Source organism: Calliphora vicina, chromosome 3 (assembly GCF_958450345.1).
Source record: "Calliphora vicina chromosome 3, idCalVici1.1, whole genome shotgun sequence".
NCBI classification, from domain to species: Eukaryota; Metazoa; Arthropoda; class Insecta; order Diptera; family Calliphoridae; genus Calliphora; species Calliphora vicina.
The window spans coordinates 67,905,875-67,928,392 of NC_088782.1; the positions used below are offsets into that span (position 1 = coordinate 67,905,875).

At 31.7% G+C, this 22,518-nt stretch overlaps 2 protein-coding genes across 8 annotated transcripts in view; one reads left to right on the top strand and one right to left on the bottom strand.

The window, feature by feature from the left end:
- The first annotated feature begins 1,596 nt into the window (after positions 1-1,596).
- Positions 1,597-9,025, top strand: Cpsf5 (cleavage and polyadenylation specificity factor subunit 5). The gene is made up of 5 exons (XM_065505078.1): positions 1,597-1,927; positions 3,591-3,855; positions 4,265-4,430; positions 6,439-6,553; positions 8,491-9,025. The coding sequence occupies exons 1-5, from the start codon at positions 1,800-1,802 to the stop codon at positions 8,510-8,512; spliced, it is 696 nt and encodes a 231-aa protein (XP_065361150.1). The 5' UTR covers positions 1,597-1,799; the 3' UTR covers positions 8,513-9,025.
- Positions 9,026-12,234: 3,209 nt separating this feature from the next.
- The window catches only part of Atat (alpha-tubulin acetylase), a 68,922-nt gene continuing 58,638 nt past the window's right edge, over positions 12,235-22,518 (bottom strand). For 6 of the 7 annotated variants that reach the window (XM_065503824.1, XM_065503820.1, XM_065503819.1 and 3 more), the window contains 2 exons: positions 20,479-20,528; positions 19,263-19,679 (listed from right to left, as the gene is read on the bottom strand). In XM_065503824.1, the coding sequence (XP_065359896.1) occupies positions 19,670-19,679; positions 20,479-20,528 (60 nt within the window). In that variant the 3' untranslated portion in view covers positions 19,263-19,669. Of the gene's footprint in view, positions 12,844-19,262; positions 19,680-20,478; positions 20,529-22,518 lie in introns of those variants that run through there. The other variant, XM_065503825.1, reaches the window with a different exon arrangement.

A 22,518-nucleotide genomic window follows, 5' to 3' on the forward strand; every position in this document is an offset into this window, starting at 1 on the left:
AAAAATCAATTGAAATTACAAATAATGTATTTTATTATTTATTAACAAACTATTATTTATTAAATTGAAGGGCTAGCTGCGAAAACATTAATTTGATGGGTTCAAGATGGAATCTGGTCATACAGACTCCCTGACGAATGCAGCGTGTTCCAGGCAGAGATCTTAGCGATCTGGTGATCACATGTCACAGAGGTAGATGGGCTCTATCAGGGGAAAATTCTGGATATTTTATGTAAGATGGTTAAAACCATAGAATAAACACATAGAACGGAAGGAGAGAGTAATATATATGGAAAAATTACTCTCTTTTCACACATACGGGTGATACAATAACAAAATACATGGAATACATTCTCATGAATTAGGTTTCTGACAACAGACTTAGGTTTTTGGCTCTCAGTTACCTATCTAGTTGTTGTCTATGGTTAAAACCATCTAGTTATATTTATAAAGGGTATCACAACGGATCTACAAGTGGAAGTGTATTTCTTATAGTACACACCCCTTCAAATCTATCTATCTATCTGTATAATATTCGGCACACATGATTCGATACTTTGTGATTCGGCATATCATGCTTCAAATCCTAAGTGATCCAGATTTTTTAATTTTCATGATTTTTCAGAATTTTTGAATTACAGTTTACATTTAACGAAATTGACATTTTATAAAAATTTCAGAATATAATGACATTTAGCTTCTAACACATTACACATATCCCATATTTAGATAATTTACTACCCATTGACTGGCCATCAATTTGTTCACTCAGCGACCAATGTTGTATGCGCACATGAATTTCTCCTGTTTCGACACTTTTTGTCAATGTTATGTTCCTGTACACATGAGACAAATTCACTTCTGGACAAGTAATTGTCCACTAAGTAAATTAAATAATGGCTTGTCAAATCGTAGTTATAAATTATAGGATATATGTATTACCGTATTATTTAGAACTTCTAAATTAAGTGAGAGCAGACAAGCTTTACAAATTGTATATAAATATATTTAAAAGAACTACATTCATTTATTGAAATACATGTTGTTTTGATGATTTTGATTTGTATGTTTTCTTTTAATAAAAACTTTACTTGAAGCAAGTCTCTTCAATTCTCTTTATCACTCTTTCAACAATCGCTAATAAAAGGTGAATTCCAAAATGTATGTATGCAATGCAGTCATATCTTTATCAAAGCATGCAAACGCGTAGTTAAAATTTAAAAAAAACTTATCATACTGCCTTGTTTTACTTTTTCATACATTTTGCGATATGAAACATTATCAAAGTTTACACGGTTGCGTTAAGAATCGCTCGACTTTTTAAGGTTGCATTGCATACATACATTTTGGAATTCACCCAAAATCAGACTTGCAACAAGAAAAATTGATGTGTGTTAAAGCAGACTAACTTCTCATTTTCCATTTTTTTGTGGCGTTTTTTTGTTTTTATTGTAGGATTTACGATTTTTTCATTTATATCTGGCAACTTTGCTACTATATAAATAAGTACGTAATTTTACAACTATGCATTATTTTAGTATCTGTCAACCGGCGCTGCCTGTTCTTCAATTTCGCATAATTTTATTTTTCTGCTAGCAATTGTTGAAGTGCACGCTAAATAGTAAAAAAAGTGTAAATACTATTTAAAAATATAAAAAGATTAATTAAAAGTATTAACAGTGTTAAATTATATCTAAACAATTTCTGCAGAATTCAACAAATTATTCATTTTACATTAAATTAAAGTTTTTCACTTGAGAAAAAAAATTGTGTTAGTTGTGTATACTGTTAAATAAAACATGGCGACGCAAGTAACAAACAAATCTGGAACTGGCTGGCCACGCCGCAGCAGCCAAGGGCAAATGGATAATGGTACACAGAAATTTAATGCCAACCAATCGTTGACGATAAATAGGACAATAAATTTGTGAGTATGATTTAAAAAACAAAATCTGTAATTATTTTTTGTATTCTGAAAAAAAAATAACTTCTGGCACTGCCATATTGAGCGCGTAAAGTTGTTGCCAGGTTTAATTTACAATTTTTACTATCGATAACAGTTTTTTTTATCGATTTTTTTACTTCGTAGTTTACAGGACTTGAATCAATTCAATAAAATATAATTTCCAAAATTTATTGTAATCCTGATCAATTCAAATTTCCCTCTATTAGTTCAAATCAGTATTTTTATTAAAACTTGTAAACCACTTCCAAATCTTAATACCTATGCTATCATCATCCTTTTTGGAAAATTTTTTTTTAGTTCGCACTGCTAGATGGTGGAACTTTTTACCCAGAACTCATACAATTATTTTTGAATTCTGGAATTTAACTGTTTTAGTTACTATTTAAATATGTGCGGAGTGGACTAATATTAATGTTATTACTATCCATATTTTCCCATGTTAATGTTGTAATACTTATAAACAAAGTTAGTATCAGCGTGTTATCAACGTTGTTTATAAGTAGAAGTTTCTACTGATGAAAATGTTGATAAACATGATGAATTTTATTTCGCAACACTACCCCTCACTTATGCCTATTCGTCTCCAATAGACACATATTCGCCTTTCACATTTTAGATTTCGACAACAGCTTGTTGACATCCGACCCAATAGAAACGTTGTTTTATCTTTTGCAGAGTTTATATTGCAACGAGCTTAACACCACTGGCACTCTAAGGGAAATCCTTCATTACCTCGTTGATTTTAGAGGCACAACAATTAGATTTCTCGCCGGTTTTTCGTCATTACTTTTCCATATACGGTATAGACAGACATTTTCGCTTAATTGAAGCTTTGCAGTTACGCTGAATGTGACCGACTTTGCCGCAGTTATAATATTCGATTCTGACCATTCTATGCTTATCATCTAATGCCTTCATAACTGTTTTTTTCATATCGTTCACCATATTTCTCCTCTTCTCAGGCACAATTTACAGATCTGGCACATCGCATATTTGTTGCCAGATATGAAACCGTCGCATTCGCCAATGCCAATGAGACCACGGTATATTTGTTTCAGAGCAGCCATGTCTTCATAATTATTTCAGCTGCTCATTGGTACGCATTCCAGAACTTCTGCTGCAATGCCATTCAAGGCCAAAATCAATTCTGTAGATTTTTCCTCATTGTTCCATATGTTTCTCTTGCCAACTGTATCAAACTGGACCTTGAAAATACCAAACAGTGTGGTGCCTTTGTTTTACTAGAGGTTTTTTACTAGAGGCATTGAAAATTATTATTTCCAGATCGTGCAGTTTATTATCAACTTCTTTGGTTAATATACTGCACGATCTGCACTTCAAGGATGCTGTTTAAAACTTCCGAAATTTCCTGAAGTTTCTCATTTGCGGCTCTATAAATTTCTGGAAATTCTTACTTGTATTCTTTAACTTCAGTCAACAGTTTCTCGTTGTTGGCTCTAGAAGTTTCTTGAACTTCAGCTAACGGTTTCTTTGAATTTTCCCATCATAGCTGCAGAAATTGTGCTTAAATGCATTTGAACTGTATTTTTATAAGCAATTAATAAGTATTTAAGTAGTTTTTAGATTAAAATATTTTGTTTTTCCTACATTCAACTTTTTTCAGATATCCACTTACAAATTACACCTTCGGAACTAAAGAACCATTATTTGAAAAAGATCCTTCAGTACCTTCCCGTTTCCAGCGCATGCGTGAAGAATTTGATCGTATCGGTATGAGACGTTCCGTCGAAGGTGTTCTTTTAGTGCATGAGCACGGTTTGCCACATGTTTTACTGCTACAACTTGGCACCACATTTTTCAAACTACCTGGAGGTGAACTTAATGCTGGCGAAGATGAAGTTGAGGGACTCAAACGTCTACTAACTGAAGTAAGTATTTAACAGTTGTCTATTATTTGTAGAACGATGAGAGAGTAAACATCGACGATTGCACTGCAATCAAGATAATCAAGAAAAATTGTAAAACCAAAAGAAAAATTAACATAAAAATCTTTTAACACCAATATTGTTAATTAGTTTAAAGAACCAATGCTATATTATGGAGAGTTATTGAAACGATAAGGAAATTGAAATATTTGTTTTTATTTTTTTTTGCTAATTAAAAGAGAAACCATTGTATTAGTGGTGGTGTTGTTGTTGATGTTGTTTTGTAAATTAACCCCCCTACTACTACTACTACGAGCAGATCTAATGAAACTGAAAACTGTATTAATTTAATTATTGTTGTTTTATAAAAAATCACATTGTTATTGTTATATTCGAATTGTAATTTATTTAGACTTTAGGCCGTCAAGATGGTGTTAAGCAAGAGTGGATCGTTGAAGATACTATTGGAAATTGGTGGCGGCCGAACTTTGAACCACCGCAATATCCCTACATACCACCGCATATAACAAAACCTAAGGAACACAAACGTTTGTTTTTAGTACAACTACATGAAAAGGGTAAAGTTTTTTAAATTGTATTTTCATTTCTTTCCTTTATATTATTGTTTGTTAATGTTTAGCATATAAGAACAGGCAAATAAATAGTTGTATTGATTATTCTTTCTACCATTTTTCACAGCCACTTTAATTGTAAAATTCAATTTTGAAAAGCATTTCTCCTCATACATTTATACTTACTTTAAATATGTAATTCAAAGAATGTAAATTTCAATATTAAACCACTTTTTGACATAAAAAATCTCTTGTTAAACATACACTCGAATATTTTAATACATACGTACATATTATGTTGTATAGTAATTGAATCCTATTTAGGGCTTTTATATTATTAATAATACAAATAACATTCAACTATCAATCACACACACTTAATGTTTGCTATTTTTATACATATAAACTATTTAACTACTCGTACTTACAATTTGATGATACAATTTTACAACTGTGTATGTTTCCTATTACTTTTTCACTTTTAAACATGTGTTCTTTTTCTTTTTAAGAAGTCAAACTCAAGCATTTCTTATTGAAAGTATTTATGTACTTTCCTGGGGCCAATCAAATTCTTTTTGTTTTATTTATTTTCTTAAGAAAATGTTTGATTATTGTGAATATGCCTTGAAAATTGTTCGTCGCCAAAGGCATATGTTTGATAAGATTTTCTTTTAATTGTTGTAATAATTCTGTTCAAGAATTTGCATTGGCCTATATATAACAATGCAACTATGTCTAACTAACTATGTTTTTCTTGTGAATTATATTTACAAATTGTATTTGTACCATTTTTAAATGTAATGTGGCTTTAAGCTGTTTTGTCACATAGTATTATCATAGGAATATTTTGTAGAATGAAATTTATACCTACATTACGTACATACATAGATTTATTATTATATAAACTAATCAAACCAAATATGTAAATTTTATAATTGTATTTTACAAATGACGTTTTATATACGATTAAGAAGAAAAAAATCCTAAATGCAATTATTTATGAATATTAAAAAAAAATAAATAAATAAAAATTTATTTGAACGGAAATTGTGGGTAATGAAAAATGTTACATGTGTAGATTTAAACGAAGTAAAAGTGCTATATTTTGTATAAGAAATATTTATTAAAAGCGTTAAATTCGGCTCACAAATGGCTGAAAGCAAAGACACGGCTACCTCTATTATAAACAAAAAATATCAAATGATAGACATTCCAAAAACTTATAATAAAGCAATATTTTTTAAGAAGAATTTTTTTCATCAATATTTTTTTCACTCAAATATCTCAATTAATTACTTATTTTTAATTTTAATATATATTTTTTTTAAATATTTTGTTTCAAACCCAATTTATATGGCTTTGGCAAACAAATAGTGTCCAAATTCAAGTCTTATGTTTTTGAAATATGTAATTTATTTTGATATAAATATACCTATATGTATGTATATAGTAAATAAAATATGCGTAAATGAAAATATACAAAATAAAGTCATAACCATAATAAAATTACATTTTTCCAACCTTCTTCCTCTGTTCATACTATACAAATTCCACATGCATTTTATAAATATAATTGCTCCTTTTTTTACTTCACATACACAACATACATATAAAACGTCATTTCTTTATACAAAATATTGTTAAATTAAAAACAAATAAGAAAAGAATGTAATACATTTTCTTTTATAAAATTTCAATAATTTTATATTTTTAAATAAAAAAGTGAAAAAAACAAAGTTTTGTAAATATATAAATTTTGCATATTTATAGGATAATTAAAAAAAATAATGGTAATAATATACAAAAAAAAAATAAATAAAAAAATCTTTGTTAAAATTAACCACTCTATTAATTAATTTTTATTTTTTGTTAAAATACAACATTAATATTGTAGTTTTACATAATTACTGATAAGATACAAAACTTACCTTAAATATATATCAATTGATTAAAGAAAACTCAACTAATTCATCATATTAAATAATAAATTTTATTGTTTATTTCAAACATTTAGCTTTGTTTGCTGTACCGAAAAATTACAAACTGGTAGCGGCGCCTCTGTTTGAACTCTATGATAATTCACAGGGATATGGTCCAATAATTTCTTCGCTTCCACAAGCGTTATGCAGGTAAGTTTCTTTTTGGCGGTTATTAAATTGCCCATATACTTTATTATAAAAAATTTCAAAAGATTTGTAAAAAAAAATTTTGTGAAATGGAAATTTAGGAAAATTAGCATATATTTCATAATTTTTTTGGAATTGGGGTATGAAATATTTCTAAAAACTTACACATGTAACTCCTGTTTTATTACAACTTGGCATTACACAATGCAAACCAGAAAAGTTATTCTGGATTTAGACGATCGGAAAATGCATTACAAAAAATCATTTTTTTTCCGAAACTCCATGTAGGAAATTGAATGAAAAATTTTGTGTCCTTAGAATGAAAATCTGTTTTTTAATACCATATTCTTGTAGATCTCTTAAAACCATTGACTTTAAGGAATCTACTAAATTGTATCTTATTTCAAAATGTTCATTATACTTTGAATAACTACAGACTAGAACTGTAATTCATACCATTGATATTTTTTGTACGGCGGGCATCTATCTCTCTTGAATCGACATTTGTTTTATACGCAATATCTACAAAACATTTTTTCAAAGTTTTATCGGCATTGAAAACTGCATATTTTGGCAAGTTGATTTCTATAATAATTTGCTATATCTATATTTTAAATGTAAATCAGACCAATTTTTCTCCCCGCATTTCGATGATCATCGACAATTTTATTTAATCTTTCAAAAACTGTATTTTCGTTAAAACGAAGTTTCGTCAAACTGGAAAAGTCTGTATTTAATTAAGTTTAAGAATTTGTAAAATATAAGGTTTTACGAAGTTTATCACATACGTAAACTCTAATAGCGGTTATTTCAAAAGCTTGTAGACCCAAAATAAAGAGCTGTACTTGTCTGTTAACGTAATAGTTTCTGTGTTGACACTAGTTTTACATTACCATGACAGCCAGTTCTACGAACCGGAATGTCTGCTAATGTCTGTCAAATCCACCAATAACTACAAAGTTTTCAACATTGCTGCTCCACATTATTTTGGATCTTGGTTCTGCTCAGTTTTCCAACACCTTCCGACCCTGAACTGTGTTCGCGTGCTTTCTGCCGGCTTTTTATTGATCACCCTGAGACAACGCAAAACGAAGTGCTGTTCACAAAATACACAGCGACCTAATCTCGGACACACCACAGTTTTTGACACCAATTGAAGTTGCAGGGGTCATCAATGCGGCCAAACCATCCAAGTAGATTGGTTGAAACACTTTGTCGAGCGGGTATCTGAGTACCTGTCAGTCTGATAATACCCGGTTCCTGAAAAAAGAGTAGAAACCAGAGGTACAATATGATAGGCCGACCGACACTGTCAGACCGGGATATCCAGCAATCCACAATGCCCAACAATATGAAGAGATGGATTATGAAATATCTGAGTGGCCCTCAGTTTTTCGTATAGTTCAGAGACACGCTCACAACCCCGTCGTGTTAAACATGGAGATTATTTAGCAACTACTTCTCTAAACATTCCACACATCTTCAGGGAGTGCACATTGTGGCGACAAGCCACAACATTGATTACCTATGGGCGTAATCTACAACTATCACGAACACTCTTCACCACCTTGAACCTTCACATGCAGAATCCCCTGATTAAATATTGTAAAATTGTTTATGTTGCTACAACAACAACGACCACCTGCACGAAGGAGGTAATGCTCAATATTGACTTCGTAGTCGATGGAGTCCAAATTCCGATTGTGAAACACTCGAAAATATTCTGTCGAAGTATCACAATTTCTTGGACCTGATATCCATACAGAACCTCCTGATGAAATATTTTAAAATTGTTTATGCTGTTACAACAACATGTTCGAAATTATAGTGGAGACTTTGCGTCTGCATGCATTAATCGTTCATTTAATTATTTAGCAGAATGTTTCATTCATGCACTAAAACGTTTACTAATCTTAACTAATAACTTATTTCTTTTTAAGGTTTAACTTCATCTATATGTGAGTAGAGTGGGAACCTTCCTCTACCGCACCAAATCCAGATGAATGCTATAATGATAAATCTCTCGAACAACTACAACCACAACAGTTTAAAGATGATTATAACGAGTATGAGGAACATGATTTGCAACAATATGCAGCATCATCATCATCGTCATTTAATCACCACCATTCTTATTGAACATTTCAAATTTAATTATTATTTATAAAATATTAATTATTATTATAATAATAACAAAGAAAGAAAGAAAGCATACAAATAAAACCTAACTTTACAATATTTAGATTTTAATTCAAAGAACTCTTCAAATAACAATTTCCAATAAAGTTAAAAATGCTTTACACGCTGATTTTAAGAAAGATGTTAAATTATAATTACATATATAAAATAAAAAAAAAATAATAAAAATACTAGTTATATGTACTTACTTGTGTTTATCTAAAGTAAATCAAATTAATGAAAATAAAGACTTATACAAACATCCATATATTATTAGTCAAATAAATTGAAATAAAATGCTGTTTTTCTTATTTTTTTCCAATATCTGTTTTGTATCATTTATTTAATTAATAGTAATAAATATAAATCATACAAATTGATGACAATTGTTTACTTAAACATTAATTATGTGCTTGTTTTAACTATTTTAAACATTTAGAGATTATTTAGAAGATTAATTTATGATTTGGTATTTGTTTTTTTTTTTTGTTTATTTTGTTCGATTTTCATTTTAATTAGAGCTTATAATCTTCAAATAGTTTTTCATATGACTGACCTCTGTAAATGGAAGAAATATGTATATTTTTTTTGTTTTTTTAATTATTTTCTATTTGTATGTGTGTGTGTGTTTGGATAAAAATTTTACTATTTTAATTGTAATAAGTTTTATTTTTTAAGCAAAAAAATATTTTCTATTGTTAAGGTACTTTCACATTTCTGAACTATTTAAAATCTTATGTAAATCGGATCTGTAAACCGAATTCACATATTTTGGTATTCTGTACAAAATTCATGATTCAATGTACAAAATTGTGCGATTTGCAAAACATCAATTTGCCAATTATTCGTTTTTGAAAATCAAAAATATTTGATAAATGTGAAAGTATCCTTAGTTAAGCTTAGAAGCAAACGTTATTTTGCGAGAAGATCTCATTGAATTATTATATTTTATATGACTGTAATGAATTTTTTAGTTATGTCGTTCTTCTCACAAATGAACATTACGTTAGTATGTTAATAAAGCCTTTCTGTATTTGCAATTGTGCTGTTAGTACATAAAGCTGGAGGGAGGTGGATACTCTGCTGAGCAATTCAACATTAAACTGATACACTGCTAGTCAGATTTAGAGGTTTTTCTTTCAGAGGAAATACAAGTTATATAGAAATTCTGTGTATAGGAAACCTATCCTGTAAAACCTGCAAATCTTTCTACTACTGGAACTGTTTTATATCGAATTGCGGAGTAAACAACCCCCTTTATATGAATGTTAAGCAATTTAGGTTTAATTTTATATATGTATGTATGCGTTTATAAACACGTGTGTGGTTTTATATAACAATGTGCGTTATTCTCATGAAATAAAGGAACAAATTTAACCGATAAATAAATAACCAAACTAAATAGTGAAGTATTAAGCTTTTTGCAAAATAAATTAAGAAATAATATAAATATAAAAGAATTGAATTGTAATGCAAAATGAAACAACAATAAAACAAAAAGGAACTTTTAGGTGTCGTTCACAACGAAGGATTTCTGTATGTAGGCGTGTGGAGAGATGCTTTCAATAGCTAAACTTTGTCGAATGTGTGTATATATATATTTTTATTTGACTTTTTCGTTAATAAATAATGTCTTCTAAGCATGCGATATGTTTTGGAGTTTATTTATGTTACACATAATACGTACAAGTGTAATTCTTGTAATATAATCACCTAAAATGCAAAACAACGTAGATGTTTGATGGCAAAAAGCCAAGTATCTTTGGAAGGTTATTTTGTAATTTGTCTCAAAATGAAAATCTTTCGAATTTGAAAAAATTAAAATACATTTTTGATTTCAATAATTGAGTTAATTTAAATCTACAAAATGTAAAATATACAGGTCTGTCACAGAATTCCATTCCGATCGAAAGTGGAATTAATTCCGTTTTTTGCTACTTTAGAAAAAATAAAACGAAAATTTCTTTCGGAATGAAACCGCTTTAAGTTTTTAAAGTGAAATTAATCGCCCATGTTCTGAAAAGCGCATATCGCTGAAAATTTGCGCTTTCGATTTGAAAACACCAAACAGGTGTTCTGACGAACGAAAACGCTAAAAATTTGGCGTTTTCAAACCGCTAGTGTATACTGAAACCAATAGCAAATGGCGTGGTTTTCCGAACATGGTGAAATGCGTTTTGTCTTTTTACGGTTTGAAAACGCTGCGTTTTCCAGAATATGGGCGAATATTTCTTTGTAATAATTTGATTTTCTAAAATTTTTAATCAGTTTAACGAACGCAGTCAAATTAAATTCATTAAATATTTTTGGAATTAATAAATTACACGAAATCTAAAGAACCTAAAACGAAATCGATCGGAATTGAAACCATTCCGAACAAAATGTGTGACAGGCCTGATAATAAGAAACCACAATTGTCAATTTTTTTTAATTATTGTAATATGTAGTATTTTAAATTTGTAAATATTTTTTGCAATTTAGGTGACGATATGTATTTCTATTTCATGAATCCTTTTTAAATAAATAACTACTACTAATATAGTATACCTATTCGATTTACCTGAAATTTTCAATAAAAAAAATCAAGTGGTTTGAGTAACTGGAAATTATTTAAAATCTTAAGCACAAACTTAACCCTATTTCTATTCTTAGTAAATGTTTGTCATGATAAACTTCAAAATGGTTGACAAGATAAAAAATGATAAGGTTAAGTCCCCATTTATTAGTGTTATTGCATCCTTATGACAAAATTTTGAATGCTCCAGACAACTTTGTATTGACAAAAAACGTCATTAATTGTAATGATAAATTGTTGACAAGTAATGAGTTTCCTGTCATCTATCTGGACTTTAACAACAATATTATATTAATTACTTTAATAAACATCACGGGATAGAAGACTGTGACGCCCACTACTATTTTTCAGTATAGTTATTGTGTAATCAGTTTCGATATGCAATGGACATAAATACTTGTCAAAAACCCAACTCTTGCAACAACAAAATACATGCTAGCCAATTCCAGATATTATGACCAAGATCATTTGAATTGAATGTTTTTTTTTTTTTTTTTTGATATATGGAATTAACCATTTGAAACCAAAAAATATCGATACCGAATTGTTGAAACTCTAAAAAATTATAATCAAAATAATATGTTAAAAATGTATTAAGTCATATTAAAATGATGCTATAAATAATTTCCATTACACAAACCACTATCATTAATGTTACTTGTTGTTGTTTAAAATACCGAAGAAATCACTTGTTTCGTTACTCCTATTGTAAAATGTGTTTTAAGATGTTTTTTTTGATATTTTCTTACTCATAATTATAATATTCAGATTTCTTTTCATCCAATATAAAAATTGTTTGCTTCGCATTTCAAAACGTAAGACTTTTTAAATACTTAAATTATCGTTATGTGGCTTAAACAATATTTGTTCTATATGTAATTGTTTAAACTTGTTATATACTACACGTACATTTGTAAGTATGTATTATATATATTATTTTCAACTTGATGCCACTTTCATTTACCACAATTTATTGTGGTAAAACTTTAAATCATAATAACCCTGATCGGTTAAACCCTCCCCAGCCGAAGAAACAGTGGACATTGTTTCCTCATTGGCATTCGGCGACAAGGGTTGCTTGCCAACGGGTCGATTAATTTTAACCACACCAAAATCTTCTCTTGCCTCTTGATCAAATTCCATTTTGGTGGAGGGTGTAACCGCCATACCAACACCATATGAACGATTCTTCATGCCGGTATGCTGTTTGCTCAAATGGAAAGTGGGTGCTGTCTTGCGATTTTCCATTTCGAATACGGATGATGTGCTTTTCGTTGGTTGGGAGGGTGTGTTGGCTAATGAATTTTGTTGCGACTGAGAATGATCGTGTTCGTCGTTAGCATGCTCGTTAATATTTATTTCAAGTTCAGCTGTGGCATCCGCAGAAGCTGTTGGCTGTTCAATATCTGCCTGGGTTTGTAAATCTTCATCAACTTCATCATGTTGTGGCTGATCTTCTTGTTCAGTGAGCTCGTGATGATCGTTTATATTCAAGTTTTGTAAATTATCATTAACAAATTCAACTGAAGGTGATTGATTACTAAAAAAAATACATTTTGAAGGTTTAAAAAAATTGTATAATAATTAAATGTTTGGGAAAAGAAGTTTTGTCTCTGAACTTGGGGAAAATGTTTAAATTAAAAATATTTTTTGTTTGTGGTTATCAAATTGATAACTGTGGAAGTTGGTTAACAAATAGTGAGAATGATTTTCTTCTGGTTGCATACATATGTTAAATTATATTAATTTTGACAGTTTGGAGCTGTATTTCATCCCTAAAAAGTGGGAAAGTTTATATGACCGTACTTTTTTTTGATACTATTTCATATTCAATAAAACCTTAGTACTCCCACGACTTATTTCAAACTGTCACTAAACGAGGACATCAAAGGTTGGAAATAAAAACAATCGTTTAACGATACTTTAATTTAAACAAAAATAAGAATAGATTTATTAATTCATTTGTTCGTACGAATACGTTTTAAATATATATCGAATGGTTAAGTAAAATAGAAATAGAATGCTTCTACATTGTTCGTCTCGCGCGCGTTTCTACTACTACATAGACTACTTTCGAAAATAGAATCATAGTATAAAAAAGGAAAAGTTAACAACTATGCACAGTTGCATTTTCACAGGGTGACAGCTCGGCCCATTCTGACCCTAAATCGTCCTCGATTTCGCAAGATGACTCGTCAAGAGTGGGGCAACTGATGCACCAGGGTTTGATCTTCTCAGCTGTATAGACTGAAGAGAACTTTCGGTTCGTGACTTGAATTCCGGGAATGTCTTCAATAAGATATCTGTCATTTCCCAGAGCTTTGGTAATAATGTAAGGGCCTCGAAATTTTGGCTCAAGCTTCCTCGAATCGCCTGTAGCGGGAGCTTCATTCTCAATTACCACCAAGTCGTTTTCGTCATATTGTCTGGGCGTTGTGTGTCTGGAGTTAAAACGCTTTTGCCATTTCTCTCGTTCCTTTCGGACATTCTCTACTGCGAGGCCACGCTTGTCGGCCATTGGGAGTTCGTTCTCAACAATGTCATCATGGATGGCTGCTAATAAATGGTTATTTGTCACATCACGTAATTTAAAATCGAATATAAGTTCGTTGGGCGTAAAGCCAGTTGTTGAGTTCTTTTGAGAATTTACGGACCATTGAAGATCACGTAATGTCAGATCCCAGTCCTTTGGTTCCGCAACTGTAGTGCGAATGTACGAAAGAATGGTCTGATTTGCACGTTCGACCTGACCATTCGCTCTTGGAGTGCGGACCGCAGTTCTAATGTGCCTTATTGAATTGTGATTGCAATAGTCTTCAAACGCCTTCGAAGTAAAAGCAGTTCCCCGATCACTGACGACACACTTAGGGAGACCAAAGTAGGTTGTCATATCATTCAAAGCGTTGATGACCGGAGCTGTTTTTGTAGTGCGTACTGGTTTCACAACCAAGTATTTGCTAAATGAATCGGAAATAGCCAAAATGTAGCACTGTCCCCTCTTGCTTCTTGTAAATGGACCCAGGTGATCGATATGAACCTTCTGGAACGGAATTGGCTGGACGTCACTATAATGTAATTGTGCCTCGGATTTACCACTACGGTTCTTATTGTAACAACAGGCGATACAGCTGGCGATGTAGTCCTTCGTATATTTACGGATTTTGGGAAACCAGAATTTTTGTTGAACTCGCTGAATCGTCTTATCTAATCCAAAATGACCCATGTCGTCGTGAGAGTATTTCAGGATTCTCCATCGGATGTCCCTTGGAATGACTAATTTTAGACCATCTTTGTCCTTGTGATAAAGTCGGTGATTACTTAAGGAGTATTCTGATCTTATATGTTTCTCCTGGTCTGACTTTAGTTCCCCTTTCAACACAGCCATTATATTAACAAGTTTTTCGTCCTTCAGCTGCATAGTAACGACCCAATCGTCCACCTCAACGGTGACCTTCATAATAAACCCAGCTGGTTCGATTTCGGTTGGTAGGTTATCTGGGGCACGGCTTAAAGCGTCTACGTGTGCCATACGGCTACCTTCACGATGTACCAGAGTGAAATCATATTCCAGGAGCCTCATCCACCATCTAGCAATCTTAGGCTTGAGTTCCTTGTGAGTCTTTACATTGGTAATGGCTGAACAATCAGTTACCAAGCGGAACGGTTTACCCAACAGATAAATCCTAAAACGGTCGAGCGACTCCACCACGGCGAGGACTTCAAGCTCGTAACTGTGATATCGACTTTCGGGGTCAGTACAATGGCGGCTATAATAGAAAACTGGTTTCCATTGATTACCATCAACAGACTGTAGTAAAATACCAGCGAGACCTAAACTGCTTGCATCCGTGTGAACTTCATGCTGAGCATTACTATCGTAAAGTGCGAGAACTGGTTGATTCGTGAGAACTTCGATTAGTTTTTCAAACGATTTTTGTTGCTCTTCACCCCAAACAAAAACATCATCCTTTCGTAACATCATCGTAATCGGTCTCGAGATTATTGAATAATCCTGTACAAATTTTCTGAAAAACCCCGTTAAGCCTAGGAATCTTCTTACCTCGGTTACGTTCTTCGGTGGACTGAAATTTCTAATTGCACTTGTCTTTTCGTTACCCGGCCGTATACCATTGCCATCAATTATATGTCCCAGGTAGGAAATCCTCGTTGAAAGAAAAGAACATTTGTCGAATCGTAATGTGAGGCCACTTTTGGTCAAGATGTCCAAAAATTCATCAAGACGTAATAAACCTTCTTCGATCGATTTACTCGGCAGCACAATATCATCCAAGTATGCTAGGACTTCACCGGGTCTCATTCTGGATATAAGCTTATTCATGACAGATTGAAAAACTGCTGGGGCATTCACGAGACCAAACGGCATTCGGTTAAATTCAAAATGTCCATCGTGAGTAACAAAAGCGTTGTACTTTTTGGACTCTTCGTCAACTTCTATCTGATGATATCCCATGCGAAGATCTAACGTCGTGAAATATTGATTGTTGGCAAGTTGAGCAAATTGTTCCTCCATAATCGGCATCGGGTAAGGTGTTTTCTCTGTAATAGCGTTTAGCCCACGGTAGTCAACGCACATACGGTGTTCGCCGTTGCTTTTGTTGACCAGAACTACAGGTGATGCGTAGGTTGAATCGGATGGACGGATGATTTCGTGTTCAAGCAGATCATTAGTGATGTCCGTCAATATCGAGCGTTTCGCGAATGGAACCCGATACGCTTTCGACTGAATGGGTTTATCGGAGGTAAGACGAATCTCAATTTTAGCGACGTTGCACTTCCCGAGATCAGAAGTATTTTCCGCAAAGCAACCACGATGTCTCAGAAGTAATTCCTTCAATTTGTCCCGCTCGGACGGCGCTAGCTCCTCTGAGGCTTGGTAACTATCGAGCTTCTCCAGACGACAATCATCGTCTTCGATAATTAATCGTTTACCTTTACCACATAAAACGTCTCTACCCAATAGAATATTCTCACTCAAAAATTCATCTTCGACGACCAGTAAATCAACACCAAGCGAATTTTCATCAATCACTAAGACAGCATGTACTTTACCGGTACATTTGTATTGCCCACCACCAAAACCTTCTAAAGAAACATTCGTATCATCAACCTTGCCGACTGTATGAGCATATGATCTACGGATCAGCGACCGGTTACTACCAGGATCTACAAAAGAATTCGATTCGTGACCGTTGACATTAACTTTCTTGACAATATCATTTCCATCTGTCGGTACTGATGTTGAGTCAATTTGATTCACGGATGTTCTCTGCGTTGATTTTTCAGGGCATTTATCTACCGTGTGTGTAGTACGTTTACAGTTGGTACATCTAGGTTTCTTAGATGGCTCAGGACAATTTACGGAAAAGTGTCCTAGTTGCGAACAGTTGTAACATTTTACCTTGCTCGATGAAAAAGTAGTACCATTGTTTCTTTTAATACCTTTCGTACTGCTTACACTGTTCTCATTTGACGCCGTTGGTTTGCATTGCCTTTGTACTGTTGTGTTCATGACGTCATTATAGTTGCAATAACTAATAATGTCTTTAAGCAGCTGATTACACGAATCGTATTCATTCGAGATCTTCTTCCTTAAATCCGGTTCGTTAATACCATTTATGACGTGTCTAGCTATGGCAGATTCGGGTAAACCACCTCTAGTACCTAGAGCGTACATCTTGAAATAATATTCATGTGGTGGTTCGTCAAAACGTCGTTTCGTGTGGCACATTTTAATATGAATATCGGCCGAATTATCCACATAAGGAAAATCTCTCAAAAATTTTGACACAAACTGTTGCCATGAACCAAAAACGATTTGTAACGAGTCAACCCAATACTTTGCGGGGCCCTGCATCTTCTGCTGTACCGCAAATATTAGATTGTGGTCATTCCACCCGTAAGCTGCCTTCAACACGTTAACACGCTTAACGAACTGAAAAGAGTTTACAGATTCCTCTATTGATGGATTGAATTCCGGTAGAATTGCTATCATCTCTCTTACGTCATTATACGGGCTAGAATTATTACAGTTGTTAGGCGGCAAATATTGTTGTTGTTGTTGTTCACAGACGTTAAACGTTGGTGTCGGGTACTGTCGTTGACTACCATAGTGCATTGGGGCGCAGTTTGACGATGGGCCTGCAACATGAGCACTTGTTACGTAGCACGAAGCTTGTTGTGGCATCTGTATGTTGTTTGCAGCAATCGTATATTGTTGATCAATAACACGCGGCATTGTGGACGAAATACACACTGGCGGCTGGTATGCATTACCACTTTGCGAAACATATTGTGAAACCGGTGGCTGTCCGGCGGAGCTATAATTTATGTGTCGTGTTAATGGAGGCAACATTTCAGGCCGATGACATGCGGAGCTTGCAGAAATGACGTGTTGCACTGGCGTTCGCAACATTTGCAATTTGTCCATATTACTATTTGCGGCTGTGGCTATTGTATCGACACCACTAAACGAGTTGCCTGACGTAACAACAGGGGGGCTATTTCCGTGTGAAATAGCAACGTTTGTACTGCGCACAGGAGAACCTTCGATTGAAGCAAATGTCTGCATCGGGGAAGACGCTTGCGACGGTTGGAACCGCATTGACGTTGCACGCATATCCGCTAATGTCTTCTCCAACTGTATAACTCGCTCCGTCATAGTAGGTAAATTACGCATTTCACCAATATCCTCCAGTCGTTCAATTAATTGTTTCTTATTTCCCGAGCACGACACACCGATTTCTCTACACTTCGCTTGTAGATTCTTAACCGTCATACTATGTAAGTTTTCCATGTTCGTGCGTTTCGTTTAAGTTCGTTCTTCTAATTAGATTCCCAATTAGCGTTCGTATTTAGACTTATTGGATTTACGATCCCACTTCTGAAATAATGTCACTAAACGAGGACATCAAAGGTTGGAAATAAAAACAATCGTTTAACGATACTTTAATTTAAACAAAAATAAGAATAGATTTATTAATTCATTTGTTCGTACGAATACGTTTTAAATATATATCGAATGGTTAAGTAAAATAGAAATAGAATGCTTCTACATTGTTCGTCTCGCGCGCGTTTCTACTACTACATAGACTACTTTCGAAAATAGAATCATAGTATAAAAAAGGAAAAGTTAACAACTATGCACAGTTGCATTTTCACAGGGTGACAAAACATTCAAATAATTTTCAGTGTTTATACAATATAACAGGACAAATGTACTCATTCCTATATACTCTATAGAAAATCATACTAGTATACCAGTATTTTCTATTGAGTGTAACGATATTTTCTATAAAAATCTTGTGTATAACAGTATTTTCAATAGAAAATCTTCATTATAACAGTACTTCAGTTTAGCCGTATTTTTTGTAGAAAATTTTCAATTTAACAGTATTTTCTATAGAAAAACTTCCGATTAACTGCATTATCTACAGAAACTCTTCAGTATAAAAGGATTTTTTATAGAAACTATTGTGTATAACAGTATTTTTATAGACGATTTGCAACACAATCAGACCAATTATGAATAAAAAATTCCCCTGGAGTTTTTTCCCCATTGAATTTGAATAGGAAAAATGAGAAAAGGGAAAAAACTCCCGGGGAATTTTTATTCATAATTGGGCTGAATATGAAAATATTGTGAATATGAAGTTTTGTGTCTGAAAAAAGTACTATTTGAATATTATTTGTGTACAGTACACCAATTTAGTTATCCATCCCTGCCGATCATAGTAATAATAATCATCAGGCCTTGGCAGTGAAAAATAAATATCGTAATCGTTTCGCTATCCCGAAATTGATACACCAGTAGACTACTACTCAAATGTCATTAAATAATGATCTATACGAAAACATACTTTCGAATATTGGAAGTTCTAAAATCACAAGGTTTCAAATCGTTGATGAGACAAAATTAAATAAATTTAAAAAAACATTAACTTCACATTTTTTTTAGGTTAGACTTTATTTTAATTTTATTTTCTGCTAGTGAAGTGCCTTTTTATTTAAATTTGATATAAATTGAAAAGGGCGCTGAACAGGTTTTTTTATAAAAATAATTACAAAATAAATTCTTAAAAAAACTTATAAAAAATAATATTAATAAAATAAAAAACAAACAAAATGGTTATTAAAGTGCTGCCTTTGTAAATGCTTTGTTTATATGTTACAAATTAAATACATATTTACTTAATTAATTTTACAATTTAAAACAAAAGTTTTCTATTAAAGTTAAAATATTAAAAAAAAGTTAATTTGTTTTATTAAAAATAAAAATATACATTAATTTAATTAGGGCGAAAAATAAAACAGCTACCAAGGTTTTTGTACAAAATGTCCAGTGAAAGTTATGATATTCTGAAAAAAATAACAAAAAATAAAAGAAAATAATAAAATCAAATTATTGAAAAAAAAAAATAAAAAAAAATTTAAAAATATGTTAATGAATAAGGATTATGGAAGAATTGATGTATCTATTATAATATATATGTATGGATATATAATTCAAGCCAGAATATTGAAAATAATAACAACGTTAATGTTTGAAACACTTAATTAGTTATTAAAATGAAACCATAAAGGGTACTATTAAGCCAAATTCACAATGCTAGCAATCCAAAACAAAATTAAACGTTTTTAGGGATCAATGAAGTTCTTACGGAACTAGTTTGTATTCTTTAGATTGAGTTTACAACTAACATGTAACCAGTTCCTATAAAACTCTATAGAATTCCTTATGAATCATAATACCGTTCCACAGAACGGGTTTCAAAAGCTGTTTCGATAACACTAGTTCTATGGATGTTATACAAGAATCTGCAATGCTTATGTTATAGTCATTCTAGAACTAGTGGTTTTGGAACAAGTTCTAAAAATTTTCCTAGGATTTTATACTTTATTTAAAATAAACCTTTTAAGAAGTGTAACTAAAAAAGAATGTAATTACATTTGTTTTGTAAAAAAATCAACATATTAAAATTTTTTTATAAAATTTATATGATGTATCCACATAAAATGAAAATTATTTAATATAAAAAATAAAAAAAATATGCGGCAAAATATAAATGTTAATTTACTATATACACTCGAATTTATAAAATAATCTACATGTAGTAAGTATATGTAGATACAAACATTATTTTTTGAATTAACTTACCTTCCCGGTTCAGCACCGCTTTTATTTGGTGTCGTACCACTGTGAATTATCTGCAAAACAAATAAAAAATGAATAGAAATTAGTATAACAGGCTTTAACTAGTTCTTAAAGAATTATTGTAAATTGTTTAAAAAACATTCTTAAATGTAAAAAAAGAAAAGGAAACAGTTTCACTTTCATTATAACAAGAATAGTAAATATATTTTTACATACTCGTACAAAGTATAGAAATATTTAGAAATACATACATACATTGTAGTATATACAATAACAACATTTAAGTAAAACAAACAAAAGTGTATTTACTTATTTGAATGATCTACTTAGGAAATGTCCTCTTTTAAAAGGAGTTTTTTTTTTTTTTTTACGAGTATGTACACTTTAAAATATATATGCATTGTTACATATTTCCAATTTCACTGAAATATATTTTAGTGTTCAACAAGACGGAACATATTAATTCCTATATCCTGAAAGCTATTATTTTAAAACTTAAATTTCGAGGAATTCCTAAATTGTTTGACCATGTTCTAAAAATAAGATAAGTTTCGAAGTCCATAAATAATAAAGAATTTTGACACAATATTTTTTTCACCCACTTTCTTACAGTCACTGTACGTCTAAGCATCGAACTAACTAATTTAATTTGTGCTTAATTCAGAAAAATCTCATTTCAGAATTTAATATGTCATCAATACATTCCGTAAACCATTCTCAAAAAACAAACTTACGAAGTTTTCTTTCAAATGTTGAGTTTTTACACTACCTGTCTCGCGATTTTTTTTTTACAATTTTTTAAACTGCTGAATTATTAATTGAATATTTATCATAGTTTTTTGTTGGTAATTTTTTGTCACACTATGTTATGGAAATTTGATCCCTTTGGCGATCCCTTAGGGGAAACACATTTTATTAAAAACTAGCTGACCCGACAGACGTTGTCCTGTCAAATTAAAAAAAAATTGGTTGTGTTCGATTTGAGAATTTGTGAGAAGCGGTTTGAAATGGGTAAAAATAGTTAAAAAGAAAAAAAAAAGTATTGTTGAATGATAATTTTTATTCATATAGGTTTGGCGCTATGTTTGATTCACATTTGATTTTAAAATATGTACAATGTCATAGAAAGGTCGAAGAATAAAATATACATAGAAGCGTTACTGAGAGACAAAGAACCTAAGTCTGTTGTCAAAAACCTAAGTCGATTTTTGGCCAGATATATGAGTGATCATTGATCGAGAAATATGAGTGATCATAGATCGAGCACCTTTTCTTGATTAAACGCTTATTGGCTAAGTTATTACCGAATTTAGATATTTTCAGTTTTATATAAAAAATCAATATTTGTTCAGAAATATGAGTGATCACAGATCGAGCACCTTTTCTTGATTAAACGCTTTTTGGCCAAGTTACTAACGATTTTAGATATTGTGAGTTTTTATATAAAAAATTGATTTTTGTGCAGAAATATATGAGTGATCACAGATCGAGCACCTTTTCTTGATTAAACGCTTTTTGGCCAAGTTACTAACGATTTTAGATATTGTGAGTTTTTATATAAAAAATCGATTTTTGTTCAGAAATATGAGTGATCACAGATCGAGCTCCTTTTCTTGATTAAACGCTTTTTGGCCAAGTTACTAACGATTTTAGATATTGTGAGTTTTTATATAAAAAATCGATTTTTGTTCAGAAATATGAGTGATCACAGATCGAGCTCCTTTTCTTGATTAAACGCTTATTGGCCAAGTTATTAGCGAATTTAGATATTTTGAGATCGAGCTGTTTTTCTTGATTAAACGCTTATTGGCCAAGTTATTAGCGATTAGATTTATTGTGAGTTTTTATATAAGTAATCGAATTTTGGTCTGAAATATGAGTGATCACCAGGGAAACCAGAAATATGCTCTAAAAAAAGCGTTTTAAGCGCTTTAAATATGCAGTAAAGACTTTAAAATATGCTCTTAAAATTTAAAAAATATGGTCTTAAAAAAACAAACTTTTACATAATTTTTTAATAAAAAAAATAACATGAACTAAAAC

What these genes read in the sequence shown, in the direction of transcription:
- Cpsf5 (XM_065505078.1), top strand. Translation starts at nt 1,800, where the DNA reads ATGGCGACGCAAGTAACAAACAAATCTGGAACTGGCTGGCCACGCCGC. An exon ending in ATAAATAGGACAATAAATTT is followed by an intron (nt 1,928 to 3,590) that starts GTGAGTATGATT and finishes AACTTTTTTCAG; the next exon opens with ATATCCACTTACAAATTACA. An exon ending in CTTCCACAAGCGTTATGCAG is followed by an intron (nt 6,554 to 8,490) that starts GTAAGTTTCTTT and finishes TTTCTTTTTAAG; the next exon opens with GTTTAACTTCATCTATATGT.